The sequence below is a fragment of the Paroedura picta genome, chromosome 7 (assembly GCF_049243985.1).
Source record: "Paroedura picta isolate Pp20150507F chromosome 7, Ppicta_v3.0, whole genome shotgun sequence".
NCBI lineage: Eukaryota > Metazoa > Chordata > Lepidosauria > Squamata > Gekkonidae > Paroedura > Paroedura picta.
The window spans coordinates 18973643-18996892 of record NC_135375.1 but is presented as its reverse complement, the minus strand read 5'-3'; the positions used below and the strand labels follow the sequence as shown (position 1 = coordinate 18996892).

Below are 23250 nucleotides of genomic sequence, written 5' to 3'. Positions count from 1 at the left end.
GCTTGGATTCTGCATTCTGAAATTGGTTCTCTTGGTCTTGCAACACGGCATTCTTTGCTCAAGTTGTTTTGCTTTGGATTTTCTGGTTTGATATTGGAGGATGTACTAAAATGAATGAAAAGACTGCCCATTGGCAATCATAGGATGGAATGCCCATGGGCGTTTACAGGAGCCAGGAATGTCAGTTGATTTGCATGAGCATCATTGAAATGGCTTTAAAGGTATCCCCTGTGCAAGCACCGGGTCATGTCTGACCCTTGGGGTGACGCCCTCCAGCGTTTTCATGGCAGACTCAATACGGGGTGGTTTGCCAGTGCCTTCCCCAGTCATTACCATTTACCCCCCAGCAAGCTGGGTCCTCATTTTACCGACCTCAGAAGGATGGAAGGCTGAGTCGACCTTGAGCCGGCTGCTGGGATTGAACTCCCAGCCTCATAGGCAAAGTTTTCAGACGGCTGCCTTACCACTCTGCGCCACAAGAGGCTCTATGGCTTTACAGCACCCTAAAAGTTGATAATGAAAATGTGGAACAGATTTAGAATGGTGGTCTTTGGGCCCATAGACTGTTCTGGGAACAGAATGACAGCTGTCTGAGGGGAATGACGGCCCTGAGACTGGAATGACAGCCCTGTATTTTATTTCAATGTATGCAATTCAGTTGGCATTCCTGGTTCCCATTATATTGACTGGGCATTTCAGCATCACTCATTGTTCACAGTTCATTTTGTACGCCCCTCCTTGTTTTAAATTGGTTTGGCTTGTACTTTACTTTGATATTGTTTAAAGTTTGCCATGTTATCCATGGTTCTGCTGAACTCCCTGTTTCTTCATTGGTTCTGTTGGGCTTGTTGGTTCTTTTTGCATTGGCCAATAGTATTGCCTGCTGTTGTGTCTTTGGGATATTTAGAAATAAGGAACAACGGAAGATGGTTGGGGGGCATCTTGTTCAGGAGCTGAAGAGATCTGCTTCACTCAAAGTTAGGTAAAAGTAAAGGTATCCCCTGTGCAAGCACTGAATCATGTCTGACCCTTGGGGTGACGCCCTCTAGCATTTTCATGGCAGACTCAATACGGGGTGGTTTGACAGTGCCTTCCCCAGTCATTACCGTTTACCCCCCAGCAAGCTGGGTACTAATTTTACCGACCTCGGAAGGATGGAAGGCTGAGTCAACCTTGAGCCAGCTGCTGGGATTGAACTCCCAGCCTCATGGGCAAAGCTTTCAGACGGCTGCCTTAGCACTCAAAGTTAGGGGGTTATTTATTGGACAGGCCCCATTGCAGTTCCACTGCAATTTTTGGAGCCCTTTGCTGTTAAAAAAACTGTCCCTTTATGCCCCTGGAAAGATTTTCCCATGGAGAAGAATGGGGCCAAATAATATCAGAATAATACCCTCCCAAAAATAGAATCTAAATATTAAGCCAGTATTTGAGCTACTGAATACCTGGGAATACTAATTTTTTAAATTATTATTAGGTTGTGTTTTTGTTGTGATGCACATTCAGAGTTGACGTAAGTATTGTAGCCTGAGAAGATTTGATATATTTTAATTCCTTAGGTAGGAGGTAGCTCCTTAAGTCTGCTGTGGCCATACAAAAGGCTTTCTGGAAGGGATACTTAAAGGATTTCGCATGACTCTCTGGACTGCATGACTAGCTTATATGGGAGAGGGCAGTCTTTCACACAGCTTAGGGATTAAGGGCAAAATCAGCACCCAATATTGCAAGGGGGGTTGGTGGCATCAGTCTCTGAGCTGTGGACAAATGTGTGTTCAATTCTGTTAAGTTGTATAGTGGCATTTTGTTCCTTTTTAGGACGTTCCCTCCATAGTACACCTCAGACTGCCTTAAATTCAAAAAGGTTGGATTTTTATACCCTGCTTTTCACTGCCCAAAGGAATCTCACAGCAGTTTACAATCGCCTTCCCTTCCTCTCCCCACAACTGACACCCTGTGAGGTAGACGGGGCTGAGAGAGCTTCTGACAGGGCTGCTTGGTCAGAAAAGCAGTATCAGGGCTGTGATGAGCTCAGGGTCACCCAGCGGTCTGCACATGGAGGAGGAGCAGGGAATCAAACCCGGCTTGCCAGATTAGAAGCCACTGCTCTTAACCACTACACCATACTGGCTGAGAGTTCGATACAAGGATATTGTATCAAAAACCTGCTTAAGGCTTTAATACAAGAACATTTCAAAGAGTCACGAAAATATTCTGTGCATGTACAAGCAGAGTTTTCCCTTTATATTCTGCCCAAAACATTAAGGTGCGTGTGCCTGATGTAGCAGCTTTGATGTAGAAACATACCTGAGGAATACTAATTTTGGCCTTTTTGACAGCAAAATATTCTTGCAACTCTGGTAGATTAGAAGGATTTCATTTCAAATGCTTCTCCTTGTCTCACCATCAAACTGGCAACCCTGCTCCCTTGCAGAATCTGCTCTAACATGCTTATGTCTTCTTAACAGCAATAAAAAATCAAACAGTGATGTTTGACACCATTAAAGACTGGCGTCAGGAGTTGGAACGGACCAAAGGGAACCTGAAATTCAAAGCAGTGAGTGCCAACGCAGACTACAATGTCTCTAAGCAGTAAGGATGCATTTCAAATGTTCTTTAATACTAACAAGCTGAAGAGATGTGGTCATGCATATCATTCCACACAGGCAAGCTTCACTGTGATTTAAGAACAAAATAAGTCACAGGGTTTCAAACCTGGTCATTTCAACCATCGTTTTCCTAATTACGTCATTTACAAGCTGATCTTCCTTGATTTTATGGAATGCCACTAGAGTGCGATTGTCATGTAACTTGGAAAGTATGTTTATTGGGGTGGAATGACTTGCAAAATGAATTGATGCACCCTTATATGCCTAAGAGACATGCATCTCTTCTTTGAGCTGAAGCCAAAGACTTCAGAAATCTGACGTAATTCTGGCGTGTGCTCTTCAAAGCTCAGGTTTGGCAGATTGTCTTTTATGCCTCTTCCTTCTGAGCTGCTGTGAGAAACACTGTTGAAGAGAAATCAATTATACTGGTGCACGCACACAGCAAATATCCTTTTGCAAACACTGTAGAGTGATGATCCAGGATGTCAAAACCGTTGTTCTCCAACTATCTTTAAGAGGCTTTCCAAATAATTCTTCCCCAGAGGTTTTTCCCGCTTAAAAGATCTCCACTCCTTCCCTTTTTCATAAGGGAACTCAGCAGATGTCTTTCAGAGCATTTAATATCCGGAGTGGTAACCTTTTAGCAGACTTCAGCTTACCAAGTGGTTGAAGTCGTGGCAGCTCCTTAATGGAGCAAGAGGAGAGTCCTGCAGTAGAGAGTTTTCTGCCATTTTTGAGACAAGTTTGTGACAGGATAGCCCTCTTTAAGTATTTGAAAGGTGGTCACTTGGAGAAACAGGATGCTGTTTCTGTTGGCTGCAGAGGAGAGGACACGCAGTAATGGGTTTAAACTTCAAGTACAACGATATAGGCTAGATATCAGGAAAAGGTTTTTCACAGTCAGAGTAGTTCAGCAGTGGAATAGGCTGCCTAAGGAGGTGGTGAGCTCCCCCTCACTGGCAGTCTTCAAGCAAAGGTTGGATACACACTTTTCTTGGATGCTTTAGGATGCTTTGGGCTGATCCTGCGTTGAGCAGGGGGTTGGACTAGATGGCCTGTATGGCCCCTTCCAACTCTATCTGTGATTCTATGTATGTCCAGAAGCGATTTATATTCTGAATGGAGAATTGCCCTTGCTGCTTTAGGGGCTCCACTGCATACGGAAGGACTGCGCTATTTGCGGGGATGGCTTTTTAATCTGAAGCGATCGTCGCTTTTGGGATCGTGCAGGTTTAAGGTTCTTAAATTTATTTTTTCAGGCTACCACCCTATTTCGTTGTGCCCATGGCCGTCACTGAAGACAGTCTTCTGCAGCATCAAGGAAAAGGAGTTCCAGTGAGTATATTTGTAGCAAGACTGAACAGAAGGTTTCTAAATAAAATTCTGCCCAGGGTGTATTTAGGGTTTGCTCTGGCACAGCTGTTGAAACGGAACAATACATCAGATACGTGTAGCTTCTGCAAACAGGCTTTACCCAGCAGACAAACCTATACACGAAACATAACTTTTGAGCAACGAGCCTGTTTTGTTGTCTGCATCTGCCCACATGGAGCTGATACTACAAATCCTGCAAAGAGAGATCTCGAGGCATTTGGTGCCTTCGCTCCGAAGTTGGCTGTTCTTAAGGAGTACTAACATTTCTACTTGTTTGCAGAAGTGGCCTGTTTATTGTACGCTTCTATGAATTTCGTGCAGTTCTGAATCACGGGATTTCTTAATTCTGGGCTTGGAGCTCCTGTTGGCCTCTTCTTCGGCAGCGTCAAGCTCAGCTGTTCAGAATTATTTTCAGGAAAGATGGGGAAATGTGGTTACTAATGTCTAGCCCAGGGGTAGTCAAACTGCGGCCCTCCAGATGTCCATGGACTACAATTCCCACGAGCCCCTGCCAGCATTTGCTGGCAGGGGCTCTTGAGAATTGTAGTCCATGGACATCTGGAGGGCCTCAGTTTGACTACCCCAGGTCTAGCCTGTCGGTTACTTGACAAGATCACTTAACAGTTCTAATACAGTAAAAGGTAAAGGTATCCCCTGTGTAAGCACCAGGTCATGGCTGACCCCTGGGGTGATGCCCTCTAGCGTTTTCATGGCAGACTCAATACGGGGTGGTTTGCCAGTGCCTTCCCCAGTCATTACTGTTTACCCCCCCGCAAGCTGGGTATTCATTTTACTGACCTCGGAAGGATGGAAGGCTGAGTCAACCTTGAGCCAGCTGCTGGGATTGAACTCCCAGCCTCCTGGGCAGAGCTTCAGACAGCATTTCTGCTGTTTACCACTCTGTGCCACAAGAGGCTCTTCTAATACAGTACACTTGGCTTAATACCCCCCCCCCCTCTATTTAGAGGTACAGCATAGTCTTGTGGAGGCCAAGGGTTCTATTTCTGGCATAAGAGGAAACTTAAAGCTAAATAGTAGCAGATCATGCTTATGCAAGCATTTTCTAAGTTGTCAAGATCTCGAAGCTTGCTAGAGCTAATTAGAAGCAGCAGAACTCGCAATATTCCATGTATTCCAAACGTCTCTCTCAACTGGGGCAGTCTCTGTTTTCAATTATTTGGCCCAATTAAATTGCCTCTAAACTTGTTAGTGATGGTAAAGCTGAGCGTTCAACAGCTCTCTTCCCCCCGGGGTCTGTAGAACCGGCATCTTGGAGCAGAGCATGGATGCGTCTAGTACAACTGCCCATACCTGAAATGTGACGTGGTTCACAGATTGCCATTTTATACCCTGTCGAAGCTCAGTTTGAGCCTAGGAGAGTAAGGGTGCTGAAAGCTCTGAAGGTCCTGCTCTTGTCTGTAAAACAGGGAAACTATAAAGGTGAGAGACTCTTTATACTTCTGATTAGGGATGAACACAAGCAGGCTGACGGTCTGAAGTTCATTATGACGTTTGGCCAGCTCATGGTTCGTGAAGCAGTGTTCACGAACTGAAGAACTACTGAATAATAAATTTTGATGACATCTGTGTCTCTTTGCAGAAACAAGTTGGGTAATGGGGAGCTCCTGGCCCCTCAGGTGTTTAGTTTAATGACTGGGAGCCATTTTAAGCTACTAGGCACAGCTTATTGGCAGAGGGGGGGGGGTTCAAATAAAACTGGGTTAGTGAAATACTTGAGAAGCAAGTGGGCAGGCTCAAGGGCATGCTGGGAAGGATCTCCAAAGTCCAGCAAAGCCGATAGTTAATAACTAAATCATTCCCTGCTATCTGGGATTGCTGTTTATCAGATCTGTAGCCCCCAACTAATTCAGGTTTTAAAGTTTAATTCAGGGACCAAGCCCTATGAAGATAGGTTGAGGGACTTGGGAATGTTCAGCCTGGAGAAAAGGAGGTTGAGAGGGGACATGGTAGCCCTCTTTAAGTATTTGAAAGGTTGTCACTTGGAGGAGGGCAGGATGCTGTTCCCATTGGCTGCAGAGGAGAGGACACGCAGTAATGGGTTTAAACTTCAAGTACAACGATATAGGCTAGATATCAGGAAAAAAAATTTCACAGTCAGAGTAGTTCAGCAGTGGAATAGTCTGCCTAAGGAGGTGGTGAGCTCCCCCTCACTGGCAGTCTTCAAGCAAAGGTTGGATACACACTTTTCTTGGATGCTTTAGGATGCTTAGGGCTGATCCTGCGTTGAGCAGGGGGTTGGACTAGATGGCCTGTATGGCCCCTTCCAACTCTATGATTCTGTGAAAACAGCCTGCTCTCAGTTCATGGCAGTGAAGCAAGGTGCTGGACTAGATGGGCCACTGGCCTGATGTAGCAGGCTCTGCTTATGTTCCAGATGTTGCACATTGTGCTTGCGTGCAACGGGACGTGTGTTCACATAATGCAATCTCACCGGTGTGTTGTAACATAGCATGCACGGTGCACACATGAGATCTCCTATGTGGCCCAGTTCCAAGCTTTCCTCTGGAAACCTTTAGCTTTGCTCTATGATGTACATGAAATGGGTGTCCCTGCTTATTGCCTCTGAATGTGTGTTGCAGATCTGGTGCTGGTCTTGCCATAATGGCACTGCTCTTCTCAAAATGTCGGCTTTGCCCAAAGAACAAGATGACAGTACTTCACAAATGCACAAGATCTTCTTGGAAGGGTCAGTAGTAGCTGTTCTGTCCATTACTTGAGGCAGTCCTTCTCTCAGCTCTGCATTTCCCACTTGACTTCATTTCTGATTCATTGTGCTGTCAGGATTAAATTCGATGCTGCGATGAAACTGACTGCAGGATAGAACTGCTAATGTTCACACATTGTAGGTGCTATATTGCAGGGGTAGTCAACCTGTGGTCCTCCAGATGTCCATGGACTACAATTCCCAGGAGCCCCTGCCAGAATGAGCTGCAGTAATCCCAATTGATAGTGTTATCTAAGGTCACGTGATAGCATGCAGCAAAAATCACCTGTTGCCAATACCTGACTGTGTGATTTCCTGCCCCTAGATTAGCAATTCTGTAGCACAGGGGTAGTCAACCTGTGGTCCTCCAGATGTCCATGGACTACAATTCCCAGGAGCCCCTGCCAGAATGAGCTGCAGTAATCCCAATTGATAGTGTTATCTAAGGTCACGTGATAGCTGGCAGCAAAAATCACCTGTTACAAATACCTGTGTGATTTCCTGCCCCTAGATTAGCAATACTGTAGCACAGGGGTAGTCAACCTGTGGTCCTCCAGATATCCATGGACTACAATTCCCAGGAGCCCCTGCCAGAATGAGCTGCAGTAATCCCAATTAATAGTGTCATCTAAGGTCACGTGATACCTTGCAGCAAAAATCACCTGTTGCCAATACCTGACTGTGTGATTTCCTGCCCCTAGATTAGCAATACTGTAGCACAGGGGTAGTCAACCTGTGGTCCTCCAGATGTCCATGGACTACAATCCCCATGAGCCCCTGCTAACGCTGGCAGGGGCTCATGGGGATTGTAGTCCATGGACATCTGGAGGACCACATGTTTGACTACCCCTGCTATCTTGGACAAAAAAGCAGTAGGGCGGCTGTGTGCCTAAACAAAATAAGTTTTGTATGCTGTCTCAGACCTCATGGATGAACGAATGTTGACCCACAAATTGGAAACTCATCCAAGTACATTCCATATAGGCCACTTTTGTAAAAGCATGTGTTAAAATAGCAGATCCAGTCAAAGATTTATCCAAGGTGGTGAATGCCTTGAATGTTCCCAGAACTGTTAGCAGAAGAAACAGTCCCTGCCCAGATCGTTGCTGCTAGTCACAATTCTCTTCTGTTCCCTGCATAGCTTACTTTAGGCTTGGCATTCCAGTCTGTGTGGAAGGAAATGTTCTGTTCGGGATTGACCTTTGCAGGGCCGTTTTCTTTCCATTTTATACTTGTAAAGCCCTGAAAGTGTAACAGACACACTTTTAAAACTCAACTTAGTTGATTAGTTTAGTTTAGTTTTGATTTATATACCGCCACTCATGGCAATTGCCATCCTGTCTCTGTTAGTTTGCTAGTTTGCTAGTTTGCTAGTTTGCTAGTTTGCTAGTTTGCTAGTTTGCTAGTTTGCTAGTTTGCTAGTTTGCTAGTTTGCTAGTTTGCTAGTTTGCTAGTTCGCTAGTTCGCTAGTTCGCTAGTTCGCTAGTTCGCTAGTTCGCTAGTTCGCTAGTTCGCTAGTTCGCTAGTTCGCTAGTTCGCTAGTTCGCTAGTTCGCTAGTTCGCTAGTTCGCAATTGTATATACCACTGCTCTCAATTTGTCTTTAGTGGTTTACAATAAAACAATAAAAACCATACAACCCCTAAAAATCTCCTTAGATAGAGATGCAAATAGAGTTCACAATAAAAACCCCTAATTCCCCAATCAAAATTACCAAACAATAAATGGCGGCATAAACTGCAAAAAGAATCTCTCAGTCCCAGCTCTATTATTCCAGCCTGGGAATAACCTAGTCTAGGCATAACCTAGATAATATAACCCCGGGGGTTGGTCTCAATGCATAATCAGGGGGGACCCACAACTGACAACCCCGGTCATCTGCCTGGCCTCGGCCATACGCCTGGCGGAAGAGCTCCATCTTGCAGGCCCTGCTGAACCTAGGTAGTTCCATCAGGGCCTTCAGCTCTTCCGGGGGCTCATTCCACCAGGTTGGGGCCAGGGCCGAAAAGGCTGCAGTCTTCAGGATGCTGCAGCACTATTGGGCTGTGCATAGGAAGCCCTGCTCTCATAGGCAGTCCTGCTTCCTTTCTGAAAACCCAATAATGAATTATATTGAGGCTTTAAACCAGGGGTAGTCAAACTGCAGCCCTCCAGATGTCCATGGACTACAATTCCCAGAAGCCCCTGCCAGCAAATGCTGGCAGGGGCTTCTGGGAATTGTAGTCCATGGACATCTGGAGGGCCGCAATTTGACTACCCCTGCTTTAAACCTTTGCTAAAACTAGCTGAAGTACGTTCTGACCAGCGTCCCCTTAACTTAAAACCAGGTTTGTTTGTTTATTTCTTGGATTTCTACGCTGCTGCTCTCCAAAAAGGTCTCGGGACAGCTTACAAGTGGAGTAATCTTCTTGTACAATAAAACATTTGCAGTCTTAAAATTCAACTAAAATTCTACTATAGCCATCCCATCAGATGGAGACCTATCAATCAGTAGAGGTACAAGCACAGACTAGCAAACAGGAAGTTTAACTTGAGGTCAAGAACTTGGCATGTTTGTCTGGAGATGGGTCTTTCCTCCTCAAGCCTTAACATGGGAGGGGGGGAGGGATAGTTAGCAAGGATAACCAGAAATGCAAGAACTTCTAGAAATCCTTGGGGTTATTGGTACAAGGGTTAACCCATTCGGAACGGTTTGTTTTCTCCAGTTAAAATGTTACTGCTGAAACACTAATCTTCCATGCTTCATTGTCTGTTCAGAATGTACAGGACAGTTAATAAGCCACCTTATGAAGCCATGAGAATTGTGGACCTTTCCAGCAGTCTTCCATCTGTACAAGAGATCCAAAGTGCATATACGAAATTTAAACAGCTGTTTTTAGTAGGTAAGTGAATACAACTAGGTAGAAATCCGGGTAATTGTCTAAGGCAAAAACTCTCATATTTGTCCAAAGAATATGACTACCAAAAATAGCTAGAGTAGTTCTGGTCTAATCATATGTGTATGATCTTCCTTGTGCAAAGGGACCGTAGAGTTCTTGGATGCTTTAGGATGCTTTGGGCTGATCCTGCATTGAACAGGGGGTTGGACTAGATGGCCTGTGTGGCCCCTTCCAACTCTGTGATTCTGTGATTTGTAATCCATGCTGGGAGGCGGAGAGGAGGCAAGTATTGGACATAACAGGCAGATGTAGAATGTGAGATTTCTTACTTGCATCTGATGTACAAGGCAGATTTTTGGACAATCATGTGCCCCTTCTCCAATATTCTTCAATGTCCAACTATTTAATTATATAACATCTACCTGGGAAGGGCAGCCAGGGGAGATTGTATGGGAGATGGGGGTGTTTAGTTGATGTTTTTAGAATTGCTATAATTGTACTTTTTGTAATTTTAACTGGTGTTTAATTAGTTGTAAGCCGCTGCGAAGTGGCCGGTCCAAGAGCAGTGGCATGCAAATAAATAAAATAAATGGTAGCTGATCTTAGAATCATAGAGTTGGAAGGGAGCTCCTGGGTCATCTAGTCCAATCCCCTGCACTATGCAGGACACTCACATCCCAATTGCTCATCCACTGAAACCTGCCACCCACTTGAACCTTCACAGAATCAGCCTCTCTGTCAGACAAGCCTCTGGTTAAAAATCTCCAAAGATGGGGAACCTACCACCTCCCAAAGAAGCCTGTTCCACTGAGAAACTGCTCTAACTGTCAGGAACTTCTTCCGGGTGTTTAGAGAGAATTTCTTTTGAATTAATTTCATCCCATTGGTTCTGGTCCGTCCCTCCGGGGCCAGAGAGAACAATTCTGCTCCATCCTCTATATCAGTGGTTCCCAAACTGCGGGCCGCGGCCCGGTGCCGTGCCGCGAAGGCCATGGCGCCGGGCCGCGGCTCCCTCTCCCCGCCCCCCCCCCTCAGTAAAAAACTTCCCAGGCCGCAAGCCTGCGGCCTGGGAAGCTTCTTACTGCGGGAGGGTGGTGAGAGGGAATCAGGGCTGGGCCGCGCATCGCGCATGCGCGGCACAATGCACGGGCGTGGCACAATGCCCTGCCGGTCCCCAGCCTCAGAAAGGTTGGGGACCACTGCTCTATATGGCAGCCTTTTAAATACTTGAAGATGGTTATCAGATCCCCTCTCAGTCATCTCCTCTCCAGGCTAAACAGACCGAGCTCCCCCAACCTTTCTTCATACGTCTTGGTCTCCAAACCCCTCACCATCTTTGTTGCCCTCCTCTGGACATGCTCCAGTTTGTCTACATCCCTCTTCAACTGTGGTGCCCAAAACTGAACGGAAGCATCTCTCTCAGGGTTGACCTGACAATCAAGCTGAAATACAGTTTCTTCCTTTCTTTTTTTCTAAACAGATAATAGTTCAGACTTCTGGGATACTGATGTAAAATGGTTTTCATTACTGGAAAGTACAAACTGGCAAGAAATCGTAAGGTTGGTTGAGACTACTTTTTCTCAAGGCTTCCCCCACGGCGAGCCAGCTAGTCTGACTCTGTATTGTGGCTTGTAGGGGGACAAATCTTAAACTGCCAATGCAGGTGTTAAAAATATGCCTGAGCTCTGAGTGATCCACATCGGTATGCAGCCCTGGGCTCCATTTGCTTTGCATCATAATTACCTTAATTGCAGTGACTTACATCTGTCTTCTTCCTCTCGTAGACAATATCTGAGAAAAGCAATAGAGGTTATTGAGTTGCTGGAAGCACAGAATATAAACGTTATCCTTGTAGGTAAGAATGCTGTACACCTTTGACTACTTTATTTTGTATCCAGAGTTGAAAAATTCATGAGCTACAGGCTGCTTTGAATTACACTGAACTTCTTTAAGGGGATAGCTATATTGCATTTAAACTTTTTCCCCCCTGCTCGGTCCCGAAGGGGATAATTCATAAAAGATACATTTGCACAATTTCTCACCAAACCAAATGCTGCATGAAAGCCTAGGGCTTTGGATAGTGTCCAGGTTTACATCACTAGCCAACAGTGTTCTGAAGGCAATCTTAAAGCATCTTGTTTAAAAGTGTCTTTTGCAGGTTCTGGGAGGGTGGAAATTTGAGGTAGAGGCACAAAACCTGTAGTATGGCTGCAGAAGCCTCTCCTCAAAAGAACTTTCAAGTTGTAAAAAGATTGGACCAGGGGGTCCAATTCTAGGGCCAACCAAAGTGGGTGCCCCCATACAACCTCCATTATTTCCTGTGATGAGAACAGACCAGAGAATCTGCTTTTTTCTTAATGTAGGAAATAATGGACCTTGGAGGGGTCACCCTCTTTAGATGCCTGTAGAATTGGACCCCCAGGTCCCGTCTTTTTTCAACTTGGGGGTTCTACAAGTTTGGTGCTTCTACCTCAACCCTCCTTCCCCCAGAGCCCAGGAAAGACAAGAGGGGGAACTTTTCCCCCTTACTCTTTCCCTTTAAAGTTTAAGCAGCCACTTGGTTGCATCAGGATTCAGGCAGGGTTGATTCAGCCATTTAAACTATTGGGGAAATGTTCATTCAGACCGGATTTAGCAGGTTTGGGCCCAAATCAAGGCTGATTCAGTTACTCCTTGGCTGGGGGATTGAGTTGTACATGCCCAGCTCCTACCACCATTTGGAGGAAAGTTGAATATGCTGCTGACACTGGGCTTCTTGCTTTAGAAGATACATTAGTTAATTACATAGAAGACTCATTTAAATTCATGCAAATTTTAGTATGTTAGAGTTGCTAATCTGCAGCACTGGCCAAGCATGCATATGCCTGCAGTTTTTTTTTAGTGCGAAGGTTCCTGAATTTTTCAAGACTGTCTTGCTGAAATCGATAAAACTTGAATGCTTAACCTTGGCGGTATTATACCTTTGTGTGCATAAAATTGCTGTATATTGTGTTTTTGCACAAATGCATCTTGTAGTTAAGGCTCTTGTGATAGGGTTCCTGAACAGTGTACTCAAAGGATGGGAGGGGGATCTGCTTGTTTGCCTGATATAATTCACATCAACTTGTGTGCCATTTCCTCCTTGCCCAATATGGACAATTGCTGTTCAGTAGGCATGCATCTATAAGAGCCTCTTGTGGCGCAGAGTGGTAAGGCAGCCGTCTGAAAGCTTTGCCCATGAGGCTGGGAGTTCAATCCCAGCAGCCGGCTTAAGGTTGACTCAGCCTTCCATCCTTCCGAGGTCGGTAAAATGAGTACCCAGCTTGCTGGGGGGTAAACGGTAATGACTGGGGAAGGCACTGGCAAACCACCCCGTATTGAGTCTGCCATGAAAACGCTAGAGGGCGTCACCCCAAGGGTCAGACATGACTCAGTGCTTGCACAGGGGATACCTTTACCTTTACCTTTAGGCATGCATCTGCTTAATGTCTTGAGCTTGTGTAGCAGTAAGTTGCAGAGTCTGGATTTCCTTGTAAAACGTGGGAGCTCAGGGGAAAACTACAGAAATGCACTGATCAGAATGAGGTACTAGAGCAGGGGCAGTCAAACTGTGGCCCTCCAGATGTCCATGGACTACAATTCCCATGAGCCCCTGCAGCGAATGCTGGCAGGGGCTCATGGGAATTGTAGTCCATGGGCATCTGGAGGGCCGCAGTTTGACTGCCCCTGTACTAGAGGGTCAGTTGCTGAGTTTTGCCAGATACTCATTAGTATTCCTAATGACTTGTCATTAGTATTCCTCCTTGAGTGAATTATTAATGGACAGAAACAAAAAAATTCAAAGGAACACCAGATTCAATGAAACATATTGGCACTTAATTTTTTTAAAAAATTTGATTGCTTTCAAAGCACAGCCATAAATTTGATTTTTGCTAAAAAGAAAGAAGGGGGAGGGGGGAGGAGGAGGAGGAGGAGGAGGAGGAGGAGGAATATTATACAGAAGAACTATACAAGAGCGAGCTTAACATCCCTGAATAACCACGATGGGGTAGTCGTCACTATAACAGAGGAAGCTCTGGATGAGGGTGGGGCAAGTTATTTCACTTAACAAAAAGATGCATCTTGGGCATCTTTTCCAGCCCTGGTTTTAGGAATCCCAGTTAGTGCTGGTAAGCATTAAAAGGCAGAAAGGAGGAATGGATTGTGGGGAAGAAACGCGTGATCCCTCAGCCACCATGCAATCTCAGTTGCGATTAATAGAGATTTGCTGAGTATTAAATCTGCGCTAGAACTCCGTACTTGGCTCCCAATTTTTTATTTAAATTAAAATGCTCTTAATCTAACAAAGCTGTGTTGCGATGCAGTAGGATAAGCGAGTTCTCAAATTTTGAGGCATTTGTTCCTTATAAGCCAGGATTCTTATGGACTTTAGCTATGCCAGAGAGCTTGCACGAGGTTTTCATTCTTCCCTTAGTTTGAAGAGCAGTCTGCCTTGGGATTAAATTTCTTGCAACTGCTCTCTGACTCCGGAGCCGACTGTCCTATCAACTTCTGCACTCTATCAGTCAGTCCTTTCCCCAACCCCGAAGCATTAAGACAATTCTTGTGTATGAAGAACAAGAAAAGCGAACTGCTGCTTTGGCAACTTGTTTGGAGAGCACAAAAATGTGCTCTCCAAAATTTTTTATCCCACCCTTTGTCCAAGGGGTTACAGGTGACCTCATCGTTCTCCTGTCTGCTTTTATCTTAGCAACAACTCAGCAACATACATTATGCTGAGACAGGATGGCTGTTCCGGTCATTCAATTAATGTATCATAGCAAGGAGGTGAATAACCCTGGAGGGTGTCTTCATGCCTCGTCTTAACGCTCTCGCCATTGTGTTTCAAGGCTTGAGTCAAGGGCTCGCTCATTGGCTTTCCTTAGGAAGGCAATTTCAAAAGTTCAGTACAGGAGATAAAGCAATGAATGGCCATTTGAAGAGTTACCAGTTGGCAATTCCAATGCTGCACCCAACGGGAATAAAATCACGCGACCGTCTGGAAGCAGCCGTTTTGTGCAGAGCCAAAATGCTAAATTTTTCTTAACGTTTTGGCTACCCTTTGATCAGTGTCTATTCCAGGGTATCTCAACCAGGGTTTTATGAACCGTCGAAAGGTTTCTCAAATTGGGGGGGGGGGGTTTAATTAAATTTTTGTATATTTTTATGATTTATTAATTGCTCATTGGGTGATATGACCGTATATGGTCATTCCAACCTGCCCACCCTTTCCCAAAATGGCCATTGATGGGCCTTGAGGGGGTGGGGAGGAACCCTGGGTGGACATACACATGGAGAGGATAGGGAAGGCGACTGTAAGCCGCTTTGAGCCTCCTTCGGGTAGAGAAAAGCGGCATATAAGAACCAACTCTTCTTCTTCTTCTACAGTTATGCTTCTCAACTGTATTCTGCATTATTGCACCACTTCTGGGGGTGTCTCGAAACCCGGAGAACATTGAGAAAGGCTGGTCCTTTCTTTGAAAGGACAATTTAAAATGTAGTTTTGTTGGTGGCCAGTGGTTTTGAAGACAGTGTAATGAAACAGCCAGTCCTTCATTTCTATATTAGCATAAATTTCTGTATTGGCATCAAAGGAGAGAGAACGGCTTGTGTTCGAAGGTGGCGCTATTAATACACGTTGAAACATATTGCTTTGTTAGTGATTGTTCGACATTAAGGATGCCTAAGACTTCCTAACCTCTCCAAGGAGGAGGGCTCTGGCTTAATCCTTGATCCTTTGTAATTCTCCACAGAGGAGAACGCTTCGGACTTGTGCTGTGTGATCGCCAGCCTTGTTCAAATTATGATGGATCCCTACTGCAGAACGAAGCTGGGATTTCAGAGCCTCATTCAGAAAGAGTGGATAATGGGAGGGCACGCTTTCCTGAACCGGTGCAACCATCTGCGGCAGACCGAAAGAGAAGAGGTATGACTCTCCCAGAGAACTGCTGTTTGTCACTGGGTTGAGGTTAGATTCAAGTGGGTAGCCATGTTGGTCTGAAGCAGCGCAACAAAATCCGAGTCCAATAGCACCTTTAAGACCAACAAAGATTTATTCAAGGCGTGAGCTTTCGAGTGCATGGGTTTTTCTGTTCAATGAATAGCAACATCGAATCATCTGAACACCGCCCGTGGCGCCACGGGCGCCACGGACTAAATAAAAGAGTAAGGCGTTCTGGGGCGGGATGTGTCCGGGATGAGGAAGGGTCCGGATTGGACCCTTCCTCATGACAGACAATCGGAGGGAACAATCGGCAGGCGCGAAGCGCCTGCCGATTGCTCCCTCTGATTCCCAGCCCCAGCAACTGCGAGCCGCGCGCAGCGCGGCTCGCAGTTGCTCCTGGCCTGACGCCCGAGGGAACCCACGCAGGCCGCAGCCCCCGCGCACCACCCCCTCGCCCCCAACTTACAATGGTCTCCGCCGTCCTCGCAGCCGCTCCCGGCTCGCTTCCTGCCCCGGCTTCTGCAGCGCCGCCTCTCGCGTTATCGTGCAGCCAACAAGGTTCCAGGAAGAAACAGTCCACCAGCGGCCCTGCAAGCAAGCGGCCCGATGTGCGGGCGCGGCTCGCGGGCGCGGCCCGGGCGCGGCTCGCGGGCGCGGCCCGCGGGCGCGGCTCGCGGGCGCGGCCCGCGGGCGCGGCTCGCGGGCGCGGCCCGCGGGCGCGGCGCGCGGGCGCGGCCCGCGGGCGCGGCCCGGGCGCGGCTCGCGGGCGCGGCCCGGGCGCGGCTCGCGGGCGCGGCTCGCGGGCGCGGCCCGAGACGGTCCCCAGCAGACTGACGGCGGTCCCCAAGGTCAGTTTCTAGCGCCCGCTGTATTCGGCATACAGCGGGCTTAATTACTAGTAGAACCATAAAGTTGGAAGGGGCCCTACAGGCCATCTGCTCCAACCCCCTGCTCAATGCAGGATCAGCCCAAAGCATCCTAAAGCATCCAAGAACAGTGTGTATCCAGCCTTTGCTTGAAGACTGCCAGTGACAATCCCTGCCACTCTGCAACATACCCTAGGCCAAGGTAGGTTAGGGGGGAGGTGGCTCTCACCATGGAACTGCCATGGAAATTAGAGGGGTAGAGAAGCCCTTCTTCGCCATGCTGCCCATGACATGCCCTTCACTTGGTGCACAGCAGCACCAGCAATGGCAGCTAACGGGAGAAGGCCTCAGGGCTGGCCCTGTTCTTCCATCACAGTAGATCTTTGCAGTGTCCCAGTCCCTGCCCCCAGAGACGAGTGTGCCAAAACCTCTTCATAAGCCAAAGTAGAACCACTTTGCATTTTTGAATTGAGAGCTTGGAACTTGGGGCATTGATCCCGAAGGCATTCGTTAGTGTCCTCTCTCTTAGACGCATTGCCACCAGTAACAGAATAGAGCAGTGAATGCTCATTCGTGCTCTTAGCAGGCACCCTTTTGCTCATAATGCAAAGCTAGCAAACTATAAATTTAATATAAATTGATTTTTTTTAAAAATTATAGCCGTTGAGCAAGGGAGCCTGTCGCCTTAGTGGACGAGTCCCTTTTTAAGAAATCGATTACAACAGGTTAAACATTTGCGGACGTCATGGCCGTTGCTTAAGTGACTTTTCATTTTTTTAGGCGCCGGTTTTCTTGCTCTTCTTGGATTGCGTCTGGCAGCTGGTTCAGCAGCATCCGCCGGCGTTTGAGTTCACGGAGACTTACTTGACGGTCTTGTCGGATTGCTTGTACATACCCGTGTTCAGCACTTTCTTCTTCAACTGTCAACATCAGAAAGATACTGCTGGGGTAAGGTGCGAATGTTTTGGATTGTAGGCCATTGCAGAAGCTTCTTGGGCCATAAAAGCCAAAGGCAATTCCAACATGTGCCAATAAAAAGCTTAACTCTGAGACCCACAAGAAGCTAATAATGCAAGTTGGCTTGCTTTTGCACTTCCTCATGGCTGCAGTTGACGCACTTGTGCAGGCAGACTCCCTACCCCTGTCTGCTGGCTTGCACTTCATCAGGCATTGTCTGTGTACTTTGTCCATGCTCAAAGCTGTAAAGTCTGGGGAATTCACTATTTTGTTAGCTTCCTTTACAAAAAGAAGTTTGCTGTCATATCTTGTGCTTACGCAGTATTGCACATAGACGTCACTATAGTTGGCCATGAATAGCTTTCTCTTGCCCAGATGTCCTGAGCTTTCTAGGGAGTTGGCAGCTGCCTCTCGGAAGGCTTTGAGAGTAACTGGCTGTTCTTGTGAAGATCTGAGTGGTCGTCTTTCAGGATGCACCTGTGCAGCACAGGCTACTTGTTAGAATTGGAGGGGGCCCTCTAGTCCATGTCCCCGCTCAATGCAGGATCAGCTTAAAGTGTCCAGGATAAGTAGCTGTCCAGTCGCTTCTTGAAGACCACCAGTTTGGTGTAGTGGTTAGGAGTGCGGACTTCTAATCTGGCATGCCGGGTTCGATTCTGCGCTCCCTCACATGCAACCAGCTGGGTGACCTTGGGCTCGCCACGGCACTGATAAAACTGTTCTGATCGAGCAGGAATATCGGGGCTCTCTCAGCCTCACCCACCCCACAGGGTGTCTGTTGTGGGGAGAGGAATGGGAAGGCGACTGTAAGCCGCTTTGAGACTCCTTCGGGTAGGGAAAAGCGGCGTATAAGAACCAACTCTTCTTCTTCAGTGAGGGGGAGCTCACCACCTCCCTAGGCAGCCGATTCAACAGGTTTTACAATATTGTCAAGAAGTTTCAGAGGTGGTATGAATCTATGGAAATGCTACACAATACTTCTACCATCTAATAAACTTCCAGAGAAACACTGCATTTGTTGATTAAAATGTCGTGGTATTCTTGGACTTTAACGTGATGGCAGATCTGTAGCATCCTTTCCCTCTACTATAGTAAGAGAGACCTTGACCAAGTTTTCTCTCCCAGCCTGCCTAATCTACCTCACAGGGTGGTTGAGGATAAAATTAGGAAGAACCATGCCTGCTGTCCTAAGATGCCTGGAGGAAGAGCAAGATAAAAATGTGGATCTAGAGGGTTTTCTAGATAACCTTAATCTTCCACTACAGAGAGTTGTTTTCTGTTGTTTTACTAGTGTGAAATTCTGGATTTATGGTTTATCTAATTTTCACTATTTCTCCCTAACAGACTGGTGGAAGCTATGATGCACAAATTGGTCCCCTTAGTTTCCTTTCTGTTTGGGATTGGTGTGTGCAGTTTGAACCTGAAGCCCTGGCTTTGCTTAATAACCCCCTTTATGCAGAAAAACCAAAATTAGATAAGAATCAGAGGAAAACCACAAGATTCAAGGTAAGGCTTTCATTTCTTCTAAGCTGTTGTTGCCAGATGTAGAGCACCAAGACCTCTGTCAAAGTAGCTGAAAATTGCCATCCTCCTACCCAGATGTTTGGGTTTAAGTCAGACCGAAATGCCTTAGTGTATACCTCTTAGACTTTATCCAGCCATATAAAGATGTAGTATTTTGTTTGCAGGAGTGGCTAAATTGTGGTTCTCCAGATGTCCATGGACTACAATTCCCATGAGCCTCTGCCACGCATGTGTTGACGGGCTCATGAGAATTGTAGTCCATGGACCATCTGGAGAGCTACAATTTGGCCACCCCCGCAGTTTAGTTGATGATGCAAATAATGATCACATCTAGTTCTGTACGCTTATTTGAAATGACTAGTTTTCTATTTGATTTTGGTCTCTTGACACTTCATAGTCTTGATGGTTAAAGATTTCATTCTAATGCAGATTGACTGTTGAAAAGTATTAACAGTAGTACACACACTACCCTACTAAAGGCCAGGGGTAGTCAAACTGCAGACCTCCAGATGTCCATGGACTACAATTCCCACAAGCTCCTGCCAGCATTTGCTGGCAGGGGCTCCTGGAAATTGTAGTCCATGGACATCTGGAGGGCCGCAGTTTGACTATCCCTGGGCTAGATAGTCTAGTAAAGTCTGTTGCACAAATAAGGTGACTAGTTGTCCCATTTCTGCTATAGTAATCAACCATCTTATATGTCATTTAGTGTCTTGGTGAAGTCTCTTAGTATGGTTCCACCATTTGGACGTTTTATAGGCAAGACTCTTGAAAATCAATTGCAGCTTGTCTCAAACCACAACCCCCTTTCTTCTTTTTTTTTTAAGCATCAACGACAGCTTTCTTTGCCTCTGACGCCAAGCAAGCCACCTCCAAAGAGAGGTTTTTTTAAGGAGGAAACCGATCAGTTAATCAAAAACATTCTGGGCAAAAGAATCAGCAGGCTGATAACGTCTTCCGACGAACTTCAAAGTACCTCGAGAGAGTTCTATGACAACTGGCACTGTAAACCTGTCGACTTGCACGGGATCCTCCTGCCCCGCCTTGAAGGGCCAGGAATCAGAGTGTGGGCACAGAGGTATTTACGCTGGATCCCTGAAGCCCAGCTTCCTGGTGGCGGCGCGTTTGCCATGGCGACGGCGATCTTGGACACGATGGAAGTTGTACAGAGCTTGCAGAAGAAGGTGGATGAAAAACGCAGTGAGGTTGTGTCTTCAGAGATGACCTTAACAAGAAATCCCGCTCGCTTGTCATCCTTTTTTCCATTTGCTCTGCTCCAAAGGCATTCTTTCAAGCCAGTCTTACCTACGAGCACATGGAAGGACTTGGGAAGCGAGGAAGACTTGGCCAGGAGAGACGATGACTTTGTTGAAATAGGTGACGATTGAGACGAAGGGAGATGATGTTTGACATAAAACTAGTTTTTTTTTAATTGCCCGTATAAAAGGACTGACACTTTTCAGATTACCATCCTGTTTTTTAAAAAAGTAAAAGGCTTTTAAGGCAGGGGTAGTCAAACTGGGGCCCTCCAGATGTCCATGGACTACAATTCCCAGGAGCCCCCTGCCAGCGTTTGCTGGCAGGGGGCTCCTGGGAATTGTAGTCCATGGACATCTGGAGGGCCGCAGTTTGACTACCCCTGCTTTTAGGAGTGTTTTTTCCCTTCTGGCTAAACCTGCCTTATGAATTTTTAGCACTGGAATATTTTCTTTAACACCCCCCCCCCAATATTTTTCCAGATCAGTTTAAACAGAGCATAGTTGAATTAAGAGCCCTTGCAGTAGGAAGGGAAGGTGCATAAGTTGTACTAGAAGGTGAATTTTAGTTGCTCTGCAACTACAGAAAGAATTGCCAGACTTCTGAAAGACCTTCTGGGCAGAAACACAAAGTGGCAGAAAACACAAGAATTGGGGCCTAGGCTAGCATTAGACTTCGTCTTACGTTGCATGGAAGTCCAGTAATATCGTTTGCCCATCTTTCGTTTCCTTTTTAAAAACCCTGCTACTTATTTAGAAGCCAACCCGCTTTTAATATAAGATTGCCAAACGACTATCCTTTCCTTCCTTTGACTCATGCAATTCCAATTCTGTGGAAATGGGAGCTCATGGAATGGGAACCTTAAGGAATGTAGTATTCAGAAGCCTAAGCTTATTTATTATTAGATTTGTATTAAATTTGTATAGCATCCTCCCACTCGGATCACATTCTCTTCTGTCCCCCTCCAGTCTGTCTTTGCACTTCCCTCGTATGTATCATCCTGCTGCCTCGGGTATGTGAGGCCACGTCACGCACCGCCAAACACAAGAAAGGGTAGAATGTGAAATTGCCTAAGCCCTGATTCCAAGTGGGGTGCTCACTCTGATCTTCCTTAGTATTGCTTTCAAGGTTCCTCTTAGCTTGCACTGAGCCGCTTGAGTGGTCCCTGTTAGTAGGGGCAACCGAAGAGGTATGCTGGGCATGAAGCTGAATTATCTAGTACTACTGTTTGTGTAAGCATGGCACTAGAGCCAACCATGAATGTAAAGGTTTGTGCATTGGAATTGGGCTGCTGGATGCTACAAGAGTAAGTACCTCCATATGAGAGATGCCTGTTGACTCTCTGGTCTTTGCACGTGCTGAGGAGGCAATAATTGCACTCAGCAACTTTTCTTGCTTTTGCAAGAAATCAGGGAGATGGCCTGTATGTCCTGGGACCCAGCAATAACCCCACAAAGCCCAGTTGACTTGTACTGCTGCTTCTTTTTTGCAGGCTACGTTAGCATGTGACAACTTCTTGTCCGCCTTGTTCTAGGGGCAAGACTTGAGGCTTGCCTCATGTCGTGCTCCTGTATTTGTTTTAATTTGAGTGTGTTGAGAGCAAAACTTTACACTCCTAGCACAAGATGGGTTCCTAGAAGAGTTAGGTAAGTTGGTGCCGCTGAATGCCGAATGGAAACCTCTCTCTGATGCCTTCCGAATCGTAGCGCTGTGAGCTCCTCGAGCTGTTTTTGAATCGTTCCATCCTGTTTGTATATTGGCTGCCTTAAAAACTCGCATTGCACAGTTTCCCTTGAGCAGTCTTCAATGTTTTGCATTGGCGGCTGGTCTCTGGCTAATGTTGGCCATATGTCCCCACCCATTACGGTTAATTTAAAAACACTAAGATCGGAGAATGTCGTTTTCGTAAATATGATTTTTTTTTCCTGACAGCCTAACAGTTGTAATATATTAATAGGGGAAATATATTTATCAAAGCCGTCATAGCTTGGGTTTATAGGAATCTTTCAGATGGCTATGTATATATAGAGGAATTTTTATAATGGTTTATAGAATCTCTTCACTAACGGGGCAGGGCACACCGTGGATGAATGTCCAGAACACACAATCACTGTAAATTTGAAAATAGACTTAGACGAATGAAGGGATTTCCCCAAAGGTATTGTCTTTGTCCCTCCAGTTTTTACACTGAATGCAAAATTGTACTTTTTAACTCTAAAACTCTATGGCAAATGAATTGGTTTAATAAAATTTACTTTTTACTGTTTAACATTGTTGTCCTTGTGTGAATCGATTTAAGCTGGGTCTTCCTGTTAGAAGAAGAAGAGTCGGTTCTTGTGTGCTGCTTTTCTCTACCCAAAGGAGTCTCAAAGTGGCTCACATTTGCCTTCCCTTTCCTCTCCCCACACCAGACACCCTGTGAGGTGGCTGAGGGAGCCCTGATATTACTGAAGAAGAGGAGTTGGTTATTATATGCTGCTTTTCTCTACCCGAAGGAGTCTCAAAGTGGCTCACATTCGCCTTCCCTTTCCTCTCCCCACACCAGACACCCTGTGAGGGAGATGAGGCTGAGGGTGCCCTGATATTACTGCTCAGTCAGAACAGTTTTATGAGCGCTGTGACAAGCCCAAGGTCACCCAGCTGGCTGCATGTGGGGGAGTGCAGAATTGAACCCGGCTCACCAGATTAGAAGTCCGCACTCCTAACCACTACACCAAACTGGCTCTTACTGGTTACAGTAAGGATATGGCTATCATGAAGTGAGTGGGTTTTCCAGTGGCTTATATCCATGCTATCGTTTTCTTCTTCGGAGCTTAGCAATCATTTACTAACAAGCCAAACCACATCACAATTCAGAGCAGACACCAGAAAAGAGCCAGTGTAAGAGCCCATTTGAAAACACACAGTTTACTGATGATTAAAGACCGATAAATAATCCATGAAGTTTCTACAGCTGAAACCCAGAAAAGTGGCATACGTTTATTTAGAATAATAGAATCATAGAGTTGGAAGGGGCCACACAGGCCATCTAGTCCAACCCCCTGCTCAACGTAGGATCAGCCCTAAGCATCCTAAAGCATCCAAGAAAAGTGTGTATCCAACCT

At 46.1% G+C, this 23250-nt stretch overlaps 1 protein-coding gene across 1 annotated transcript in view; it reads left to right on the top strand.

The window, feature by feature from the left end:
• The window catches only part of MTMR12 (myotubularin related protein 12), a 49081-nt gene extending 26666 nt beyond the window's left edge, over positions 1–22415 (top strand). Inside the window, exons 7-16 of the mRNA XM_077346925.1 lie at positions 2463–2586; positions 3863–3938; positions 6578–6684; positions 9459–9583; positions 11061–11139; positions 11365–11435; positions 15352–15524; positions 17189–17356; positions 18710–18871; positions 19717–22415. Coding sequence (XP_077203040.1) covers positions 2463–2586; positions 3863–3938; positions 6578–6684; positions 9459–9583; positions 11061–11139; positions 11365–11435; positions 15352–15524; positions 17189–17356; positions 18710–18871; positions 19717–20277 — 1646 coding nt within the window. The 3' untranslated portion in view covers positions 20278–22415. The remainder of the gene's footprint in view (positions 1–2462; positions 2587–3862; positions 3939–6577; positions 6685–9458; positions 9584–11060; positions 11140–11364; positions 11436–15351; positions 15525–17188; positions 17357–18709; positions 18872–19716) is intronic.
• Positions 22416–23250: the final 835 nt, after the last annotated feature.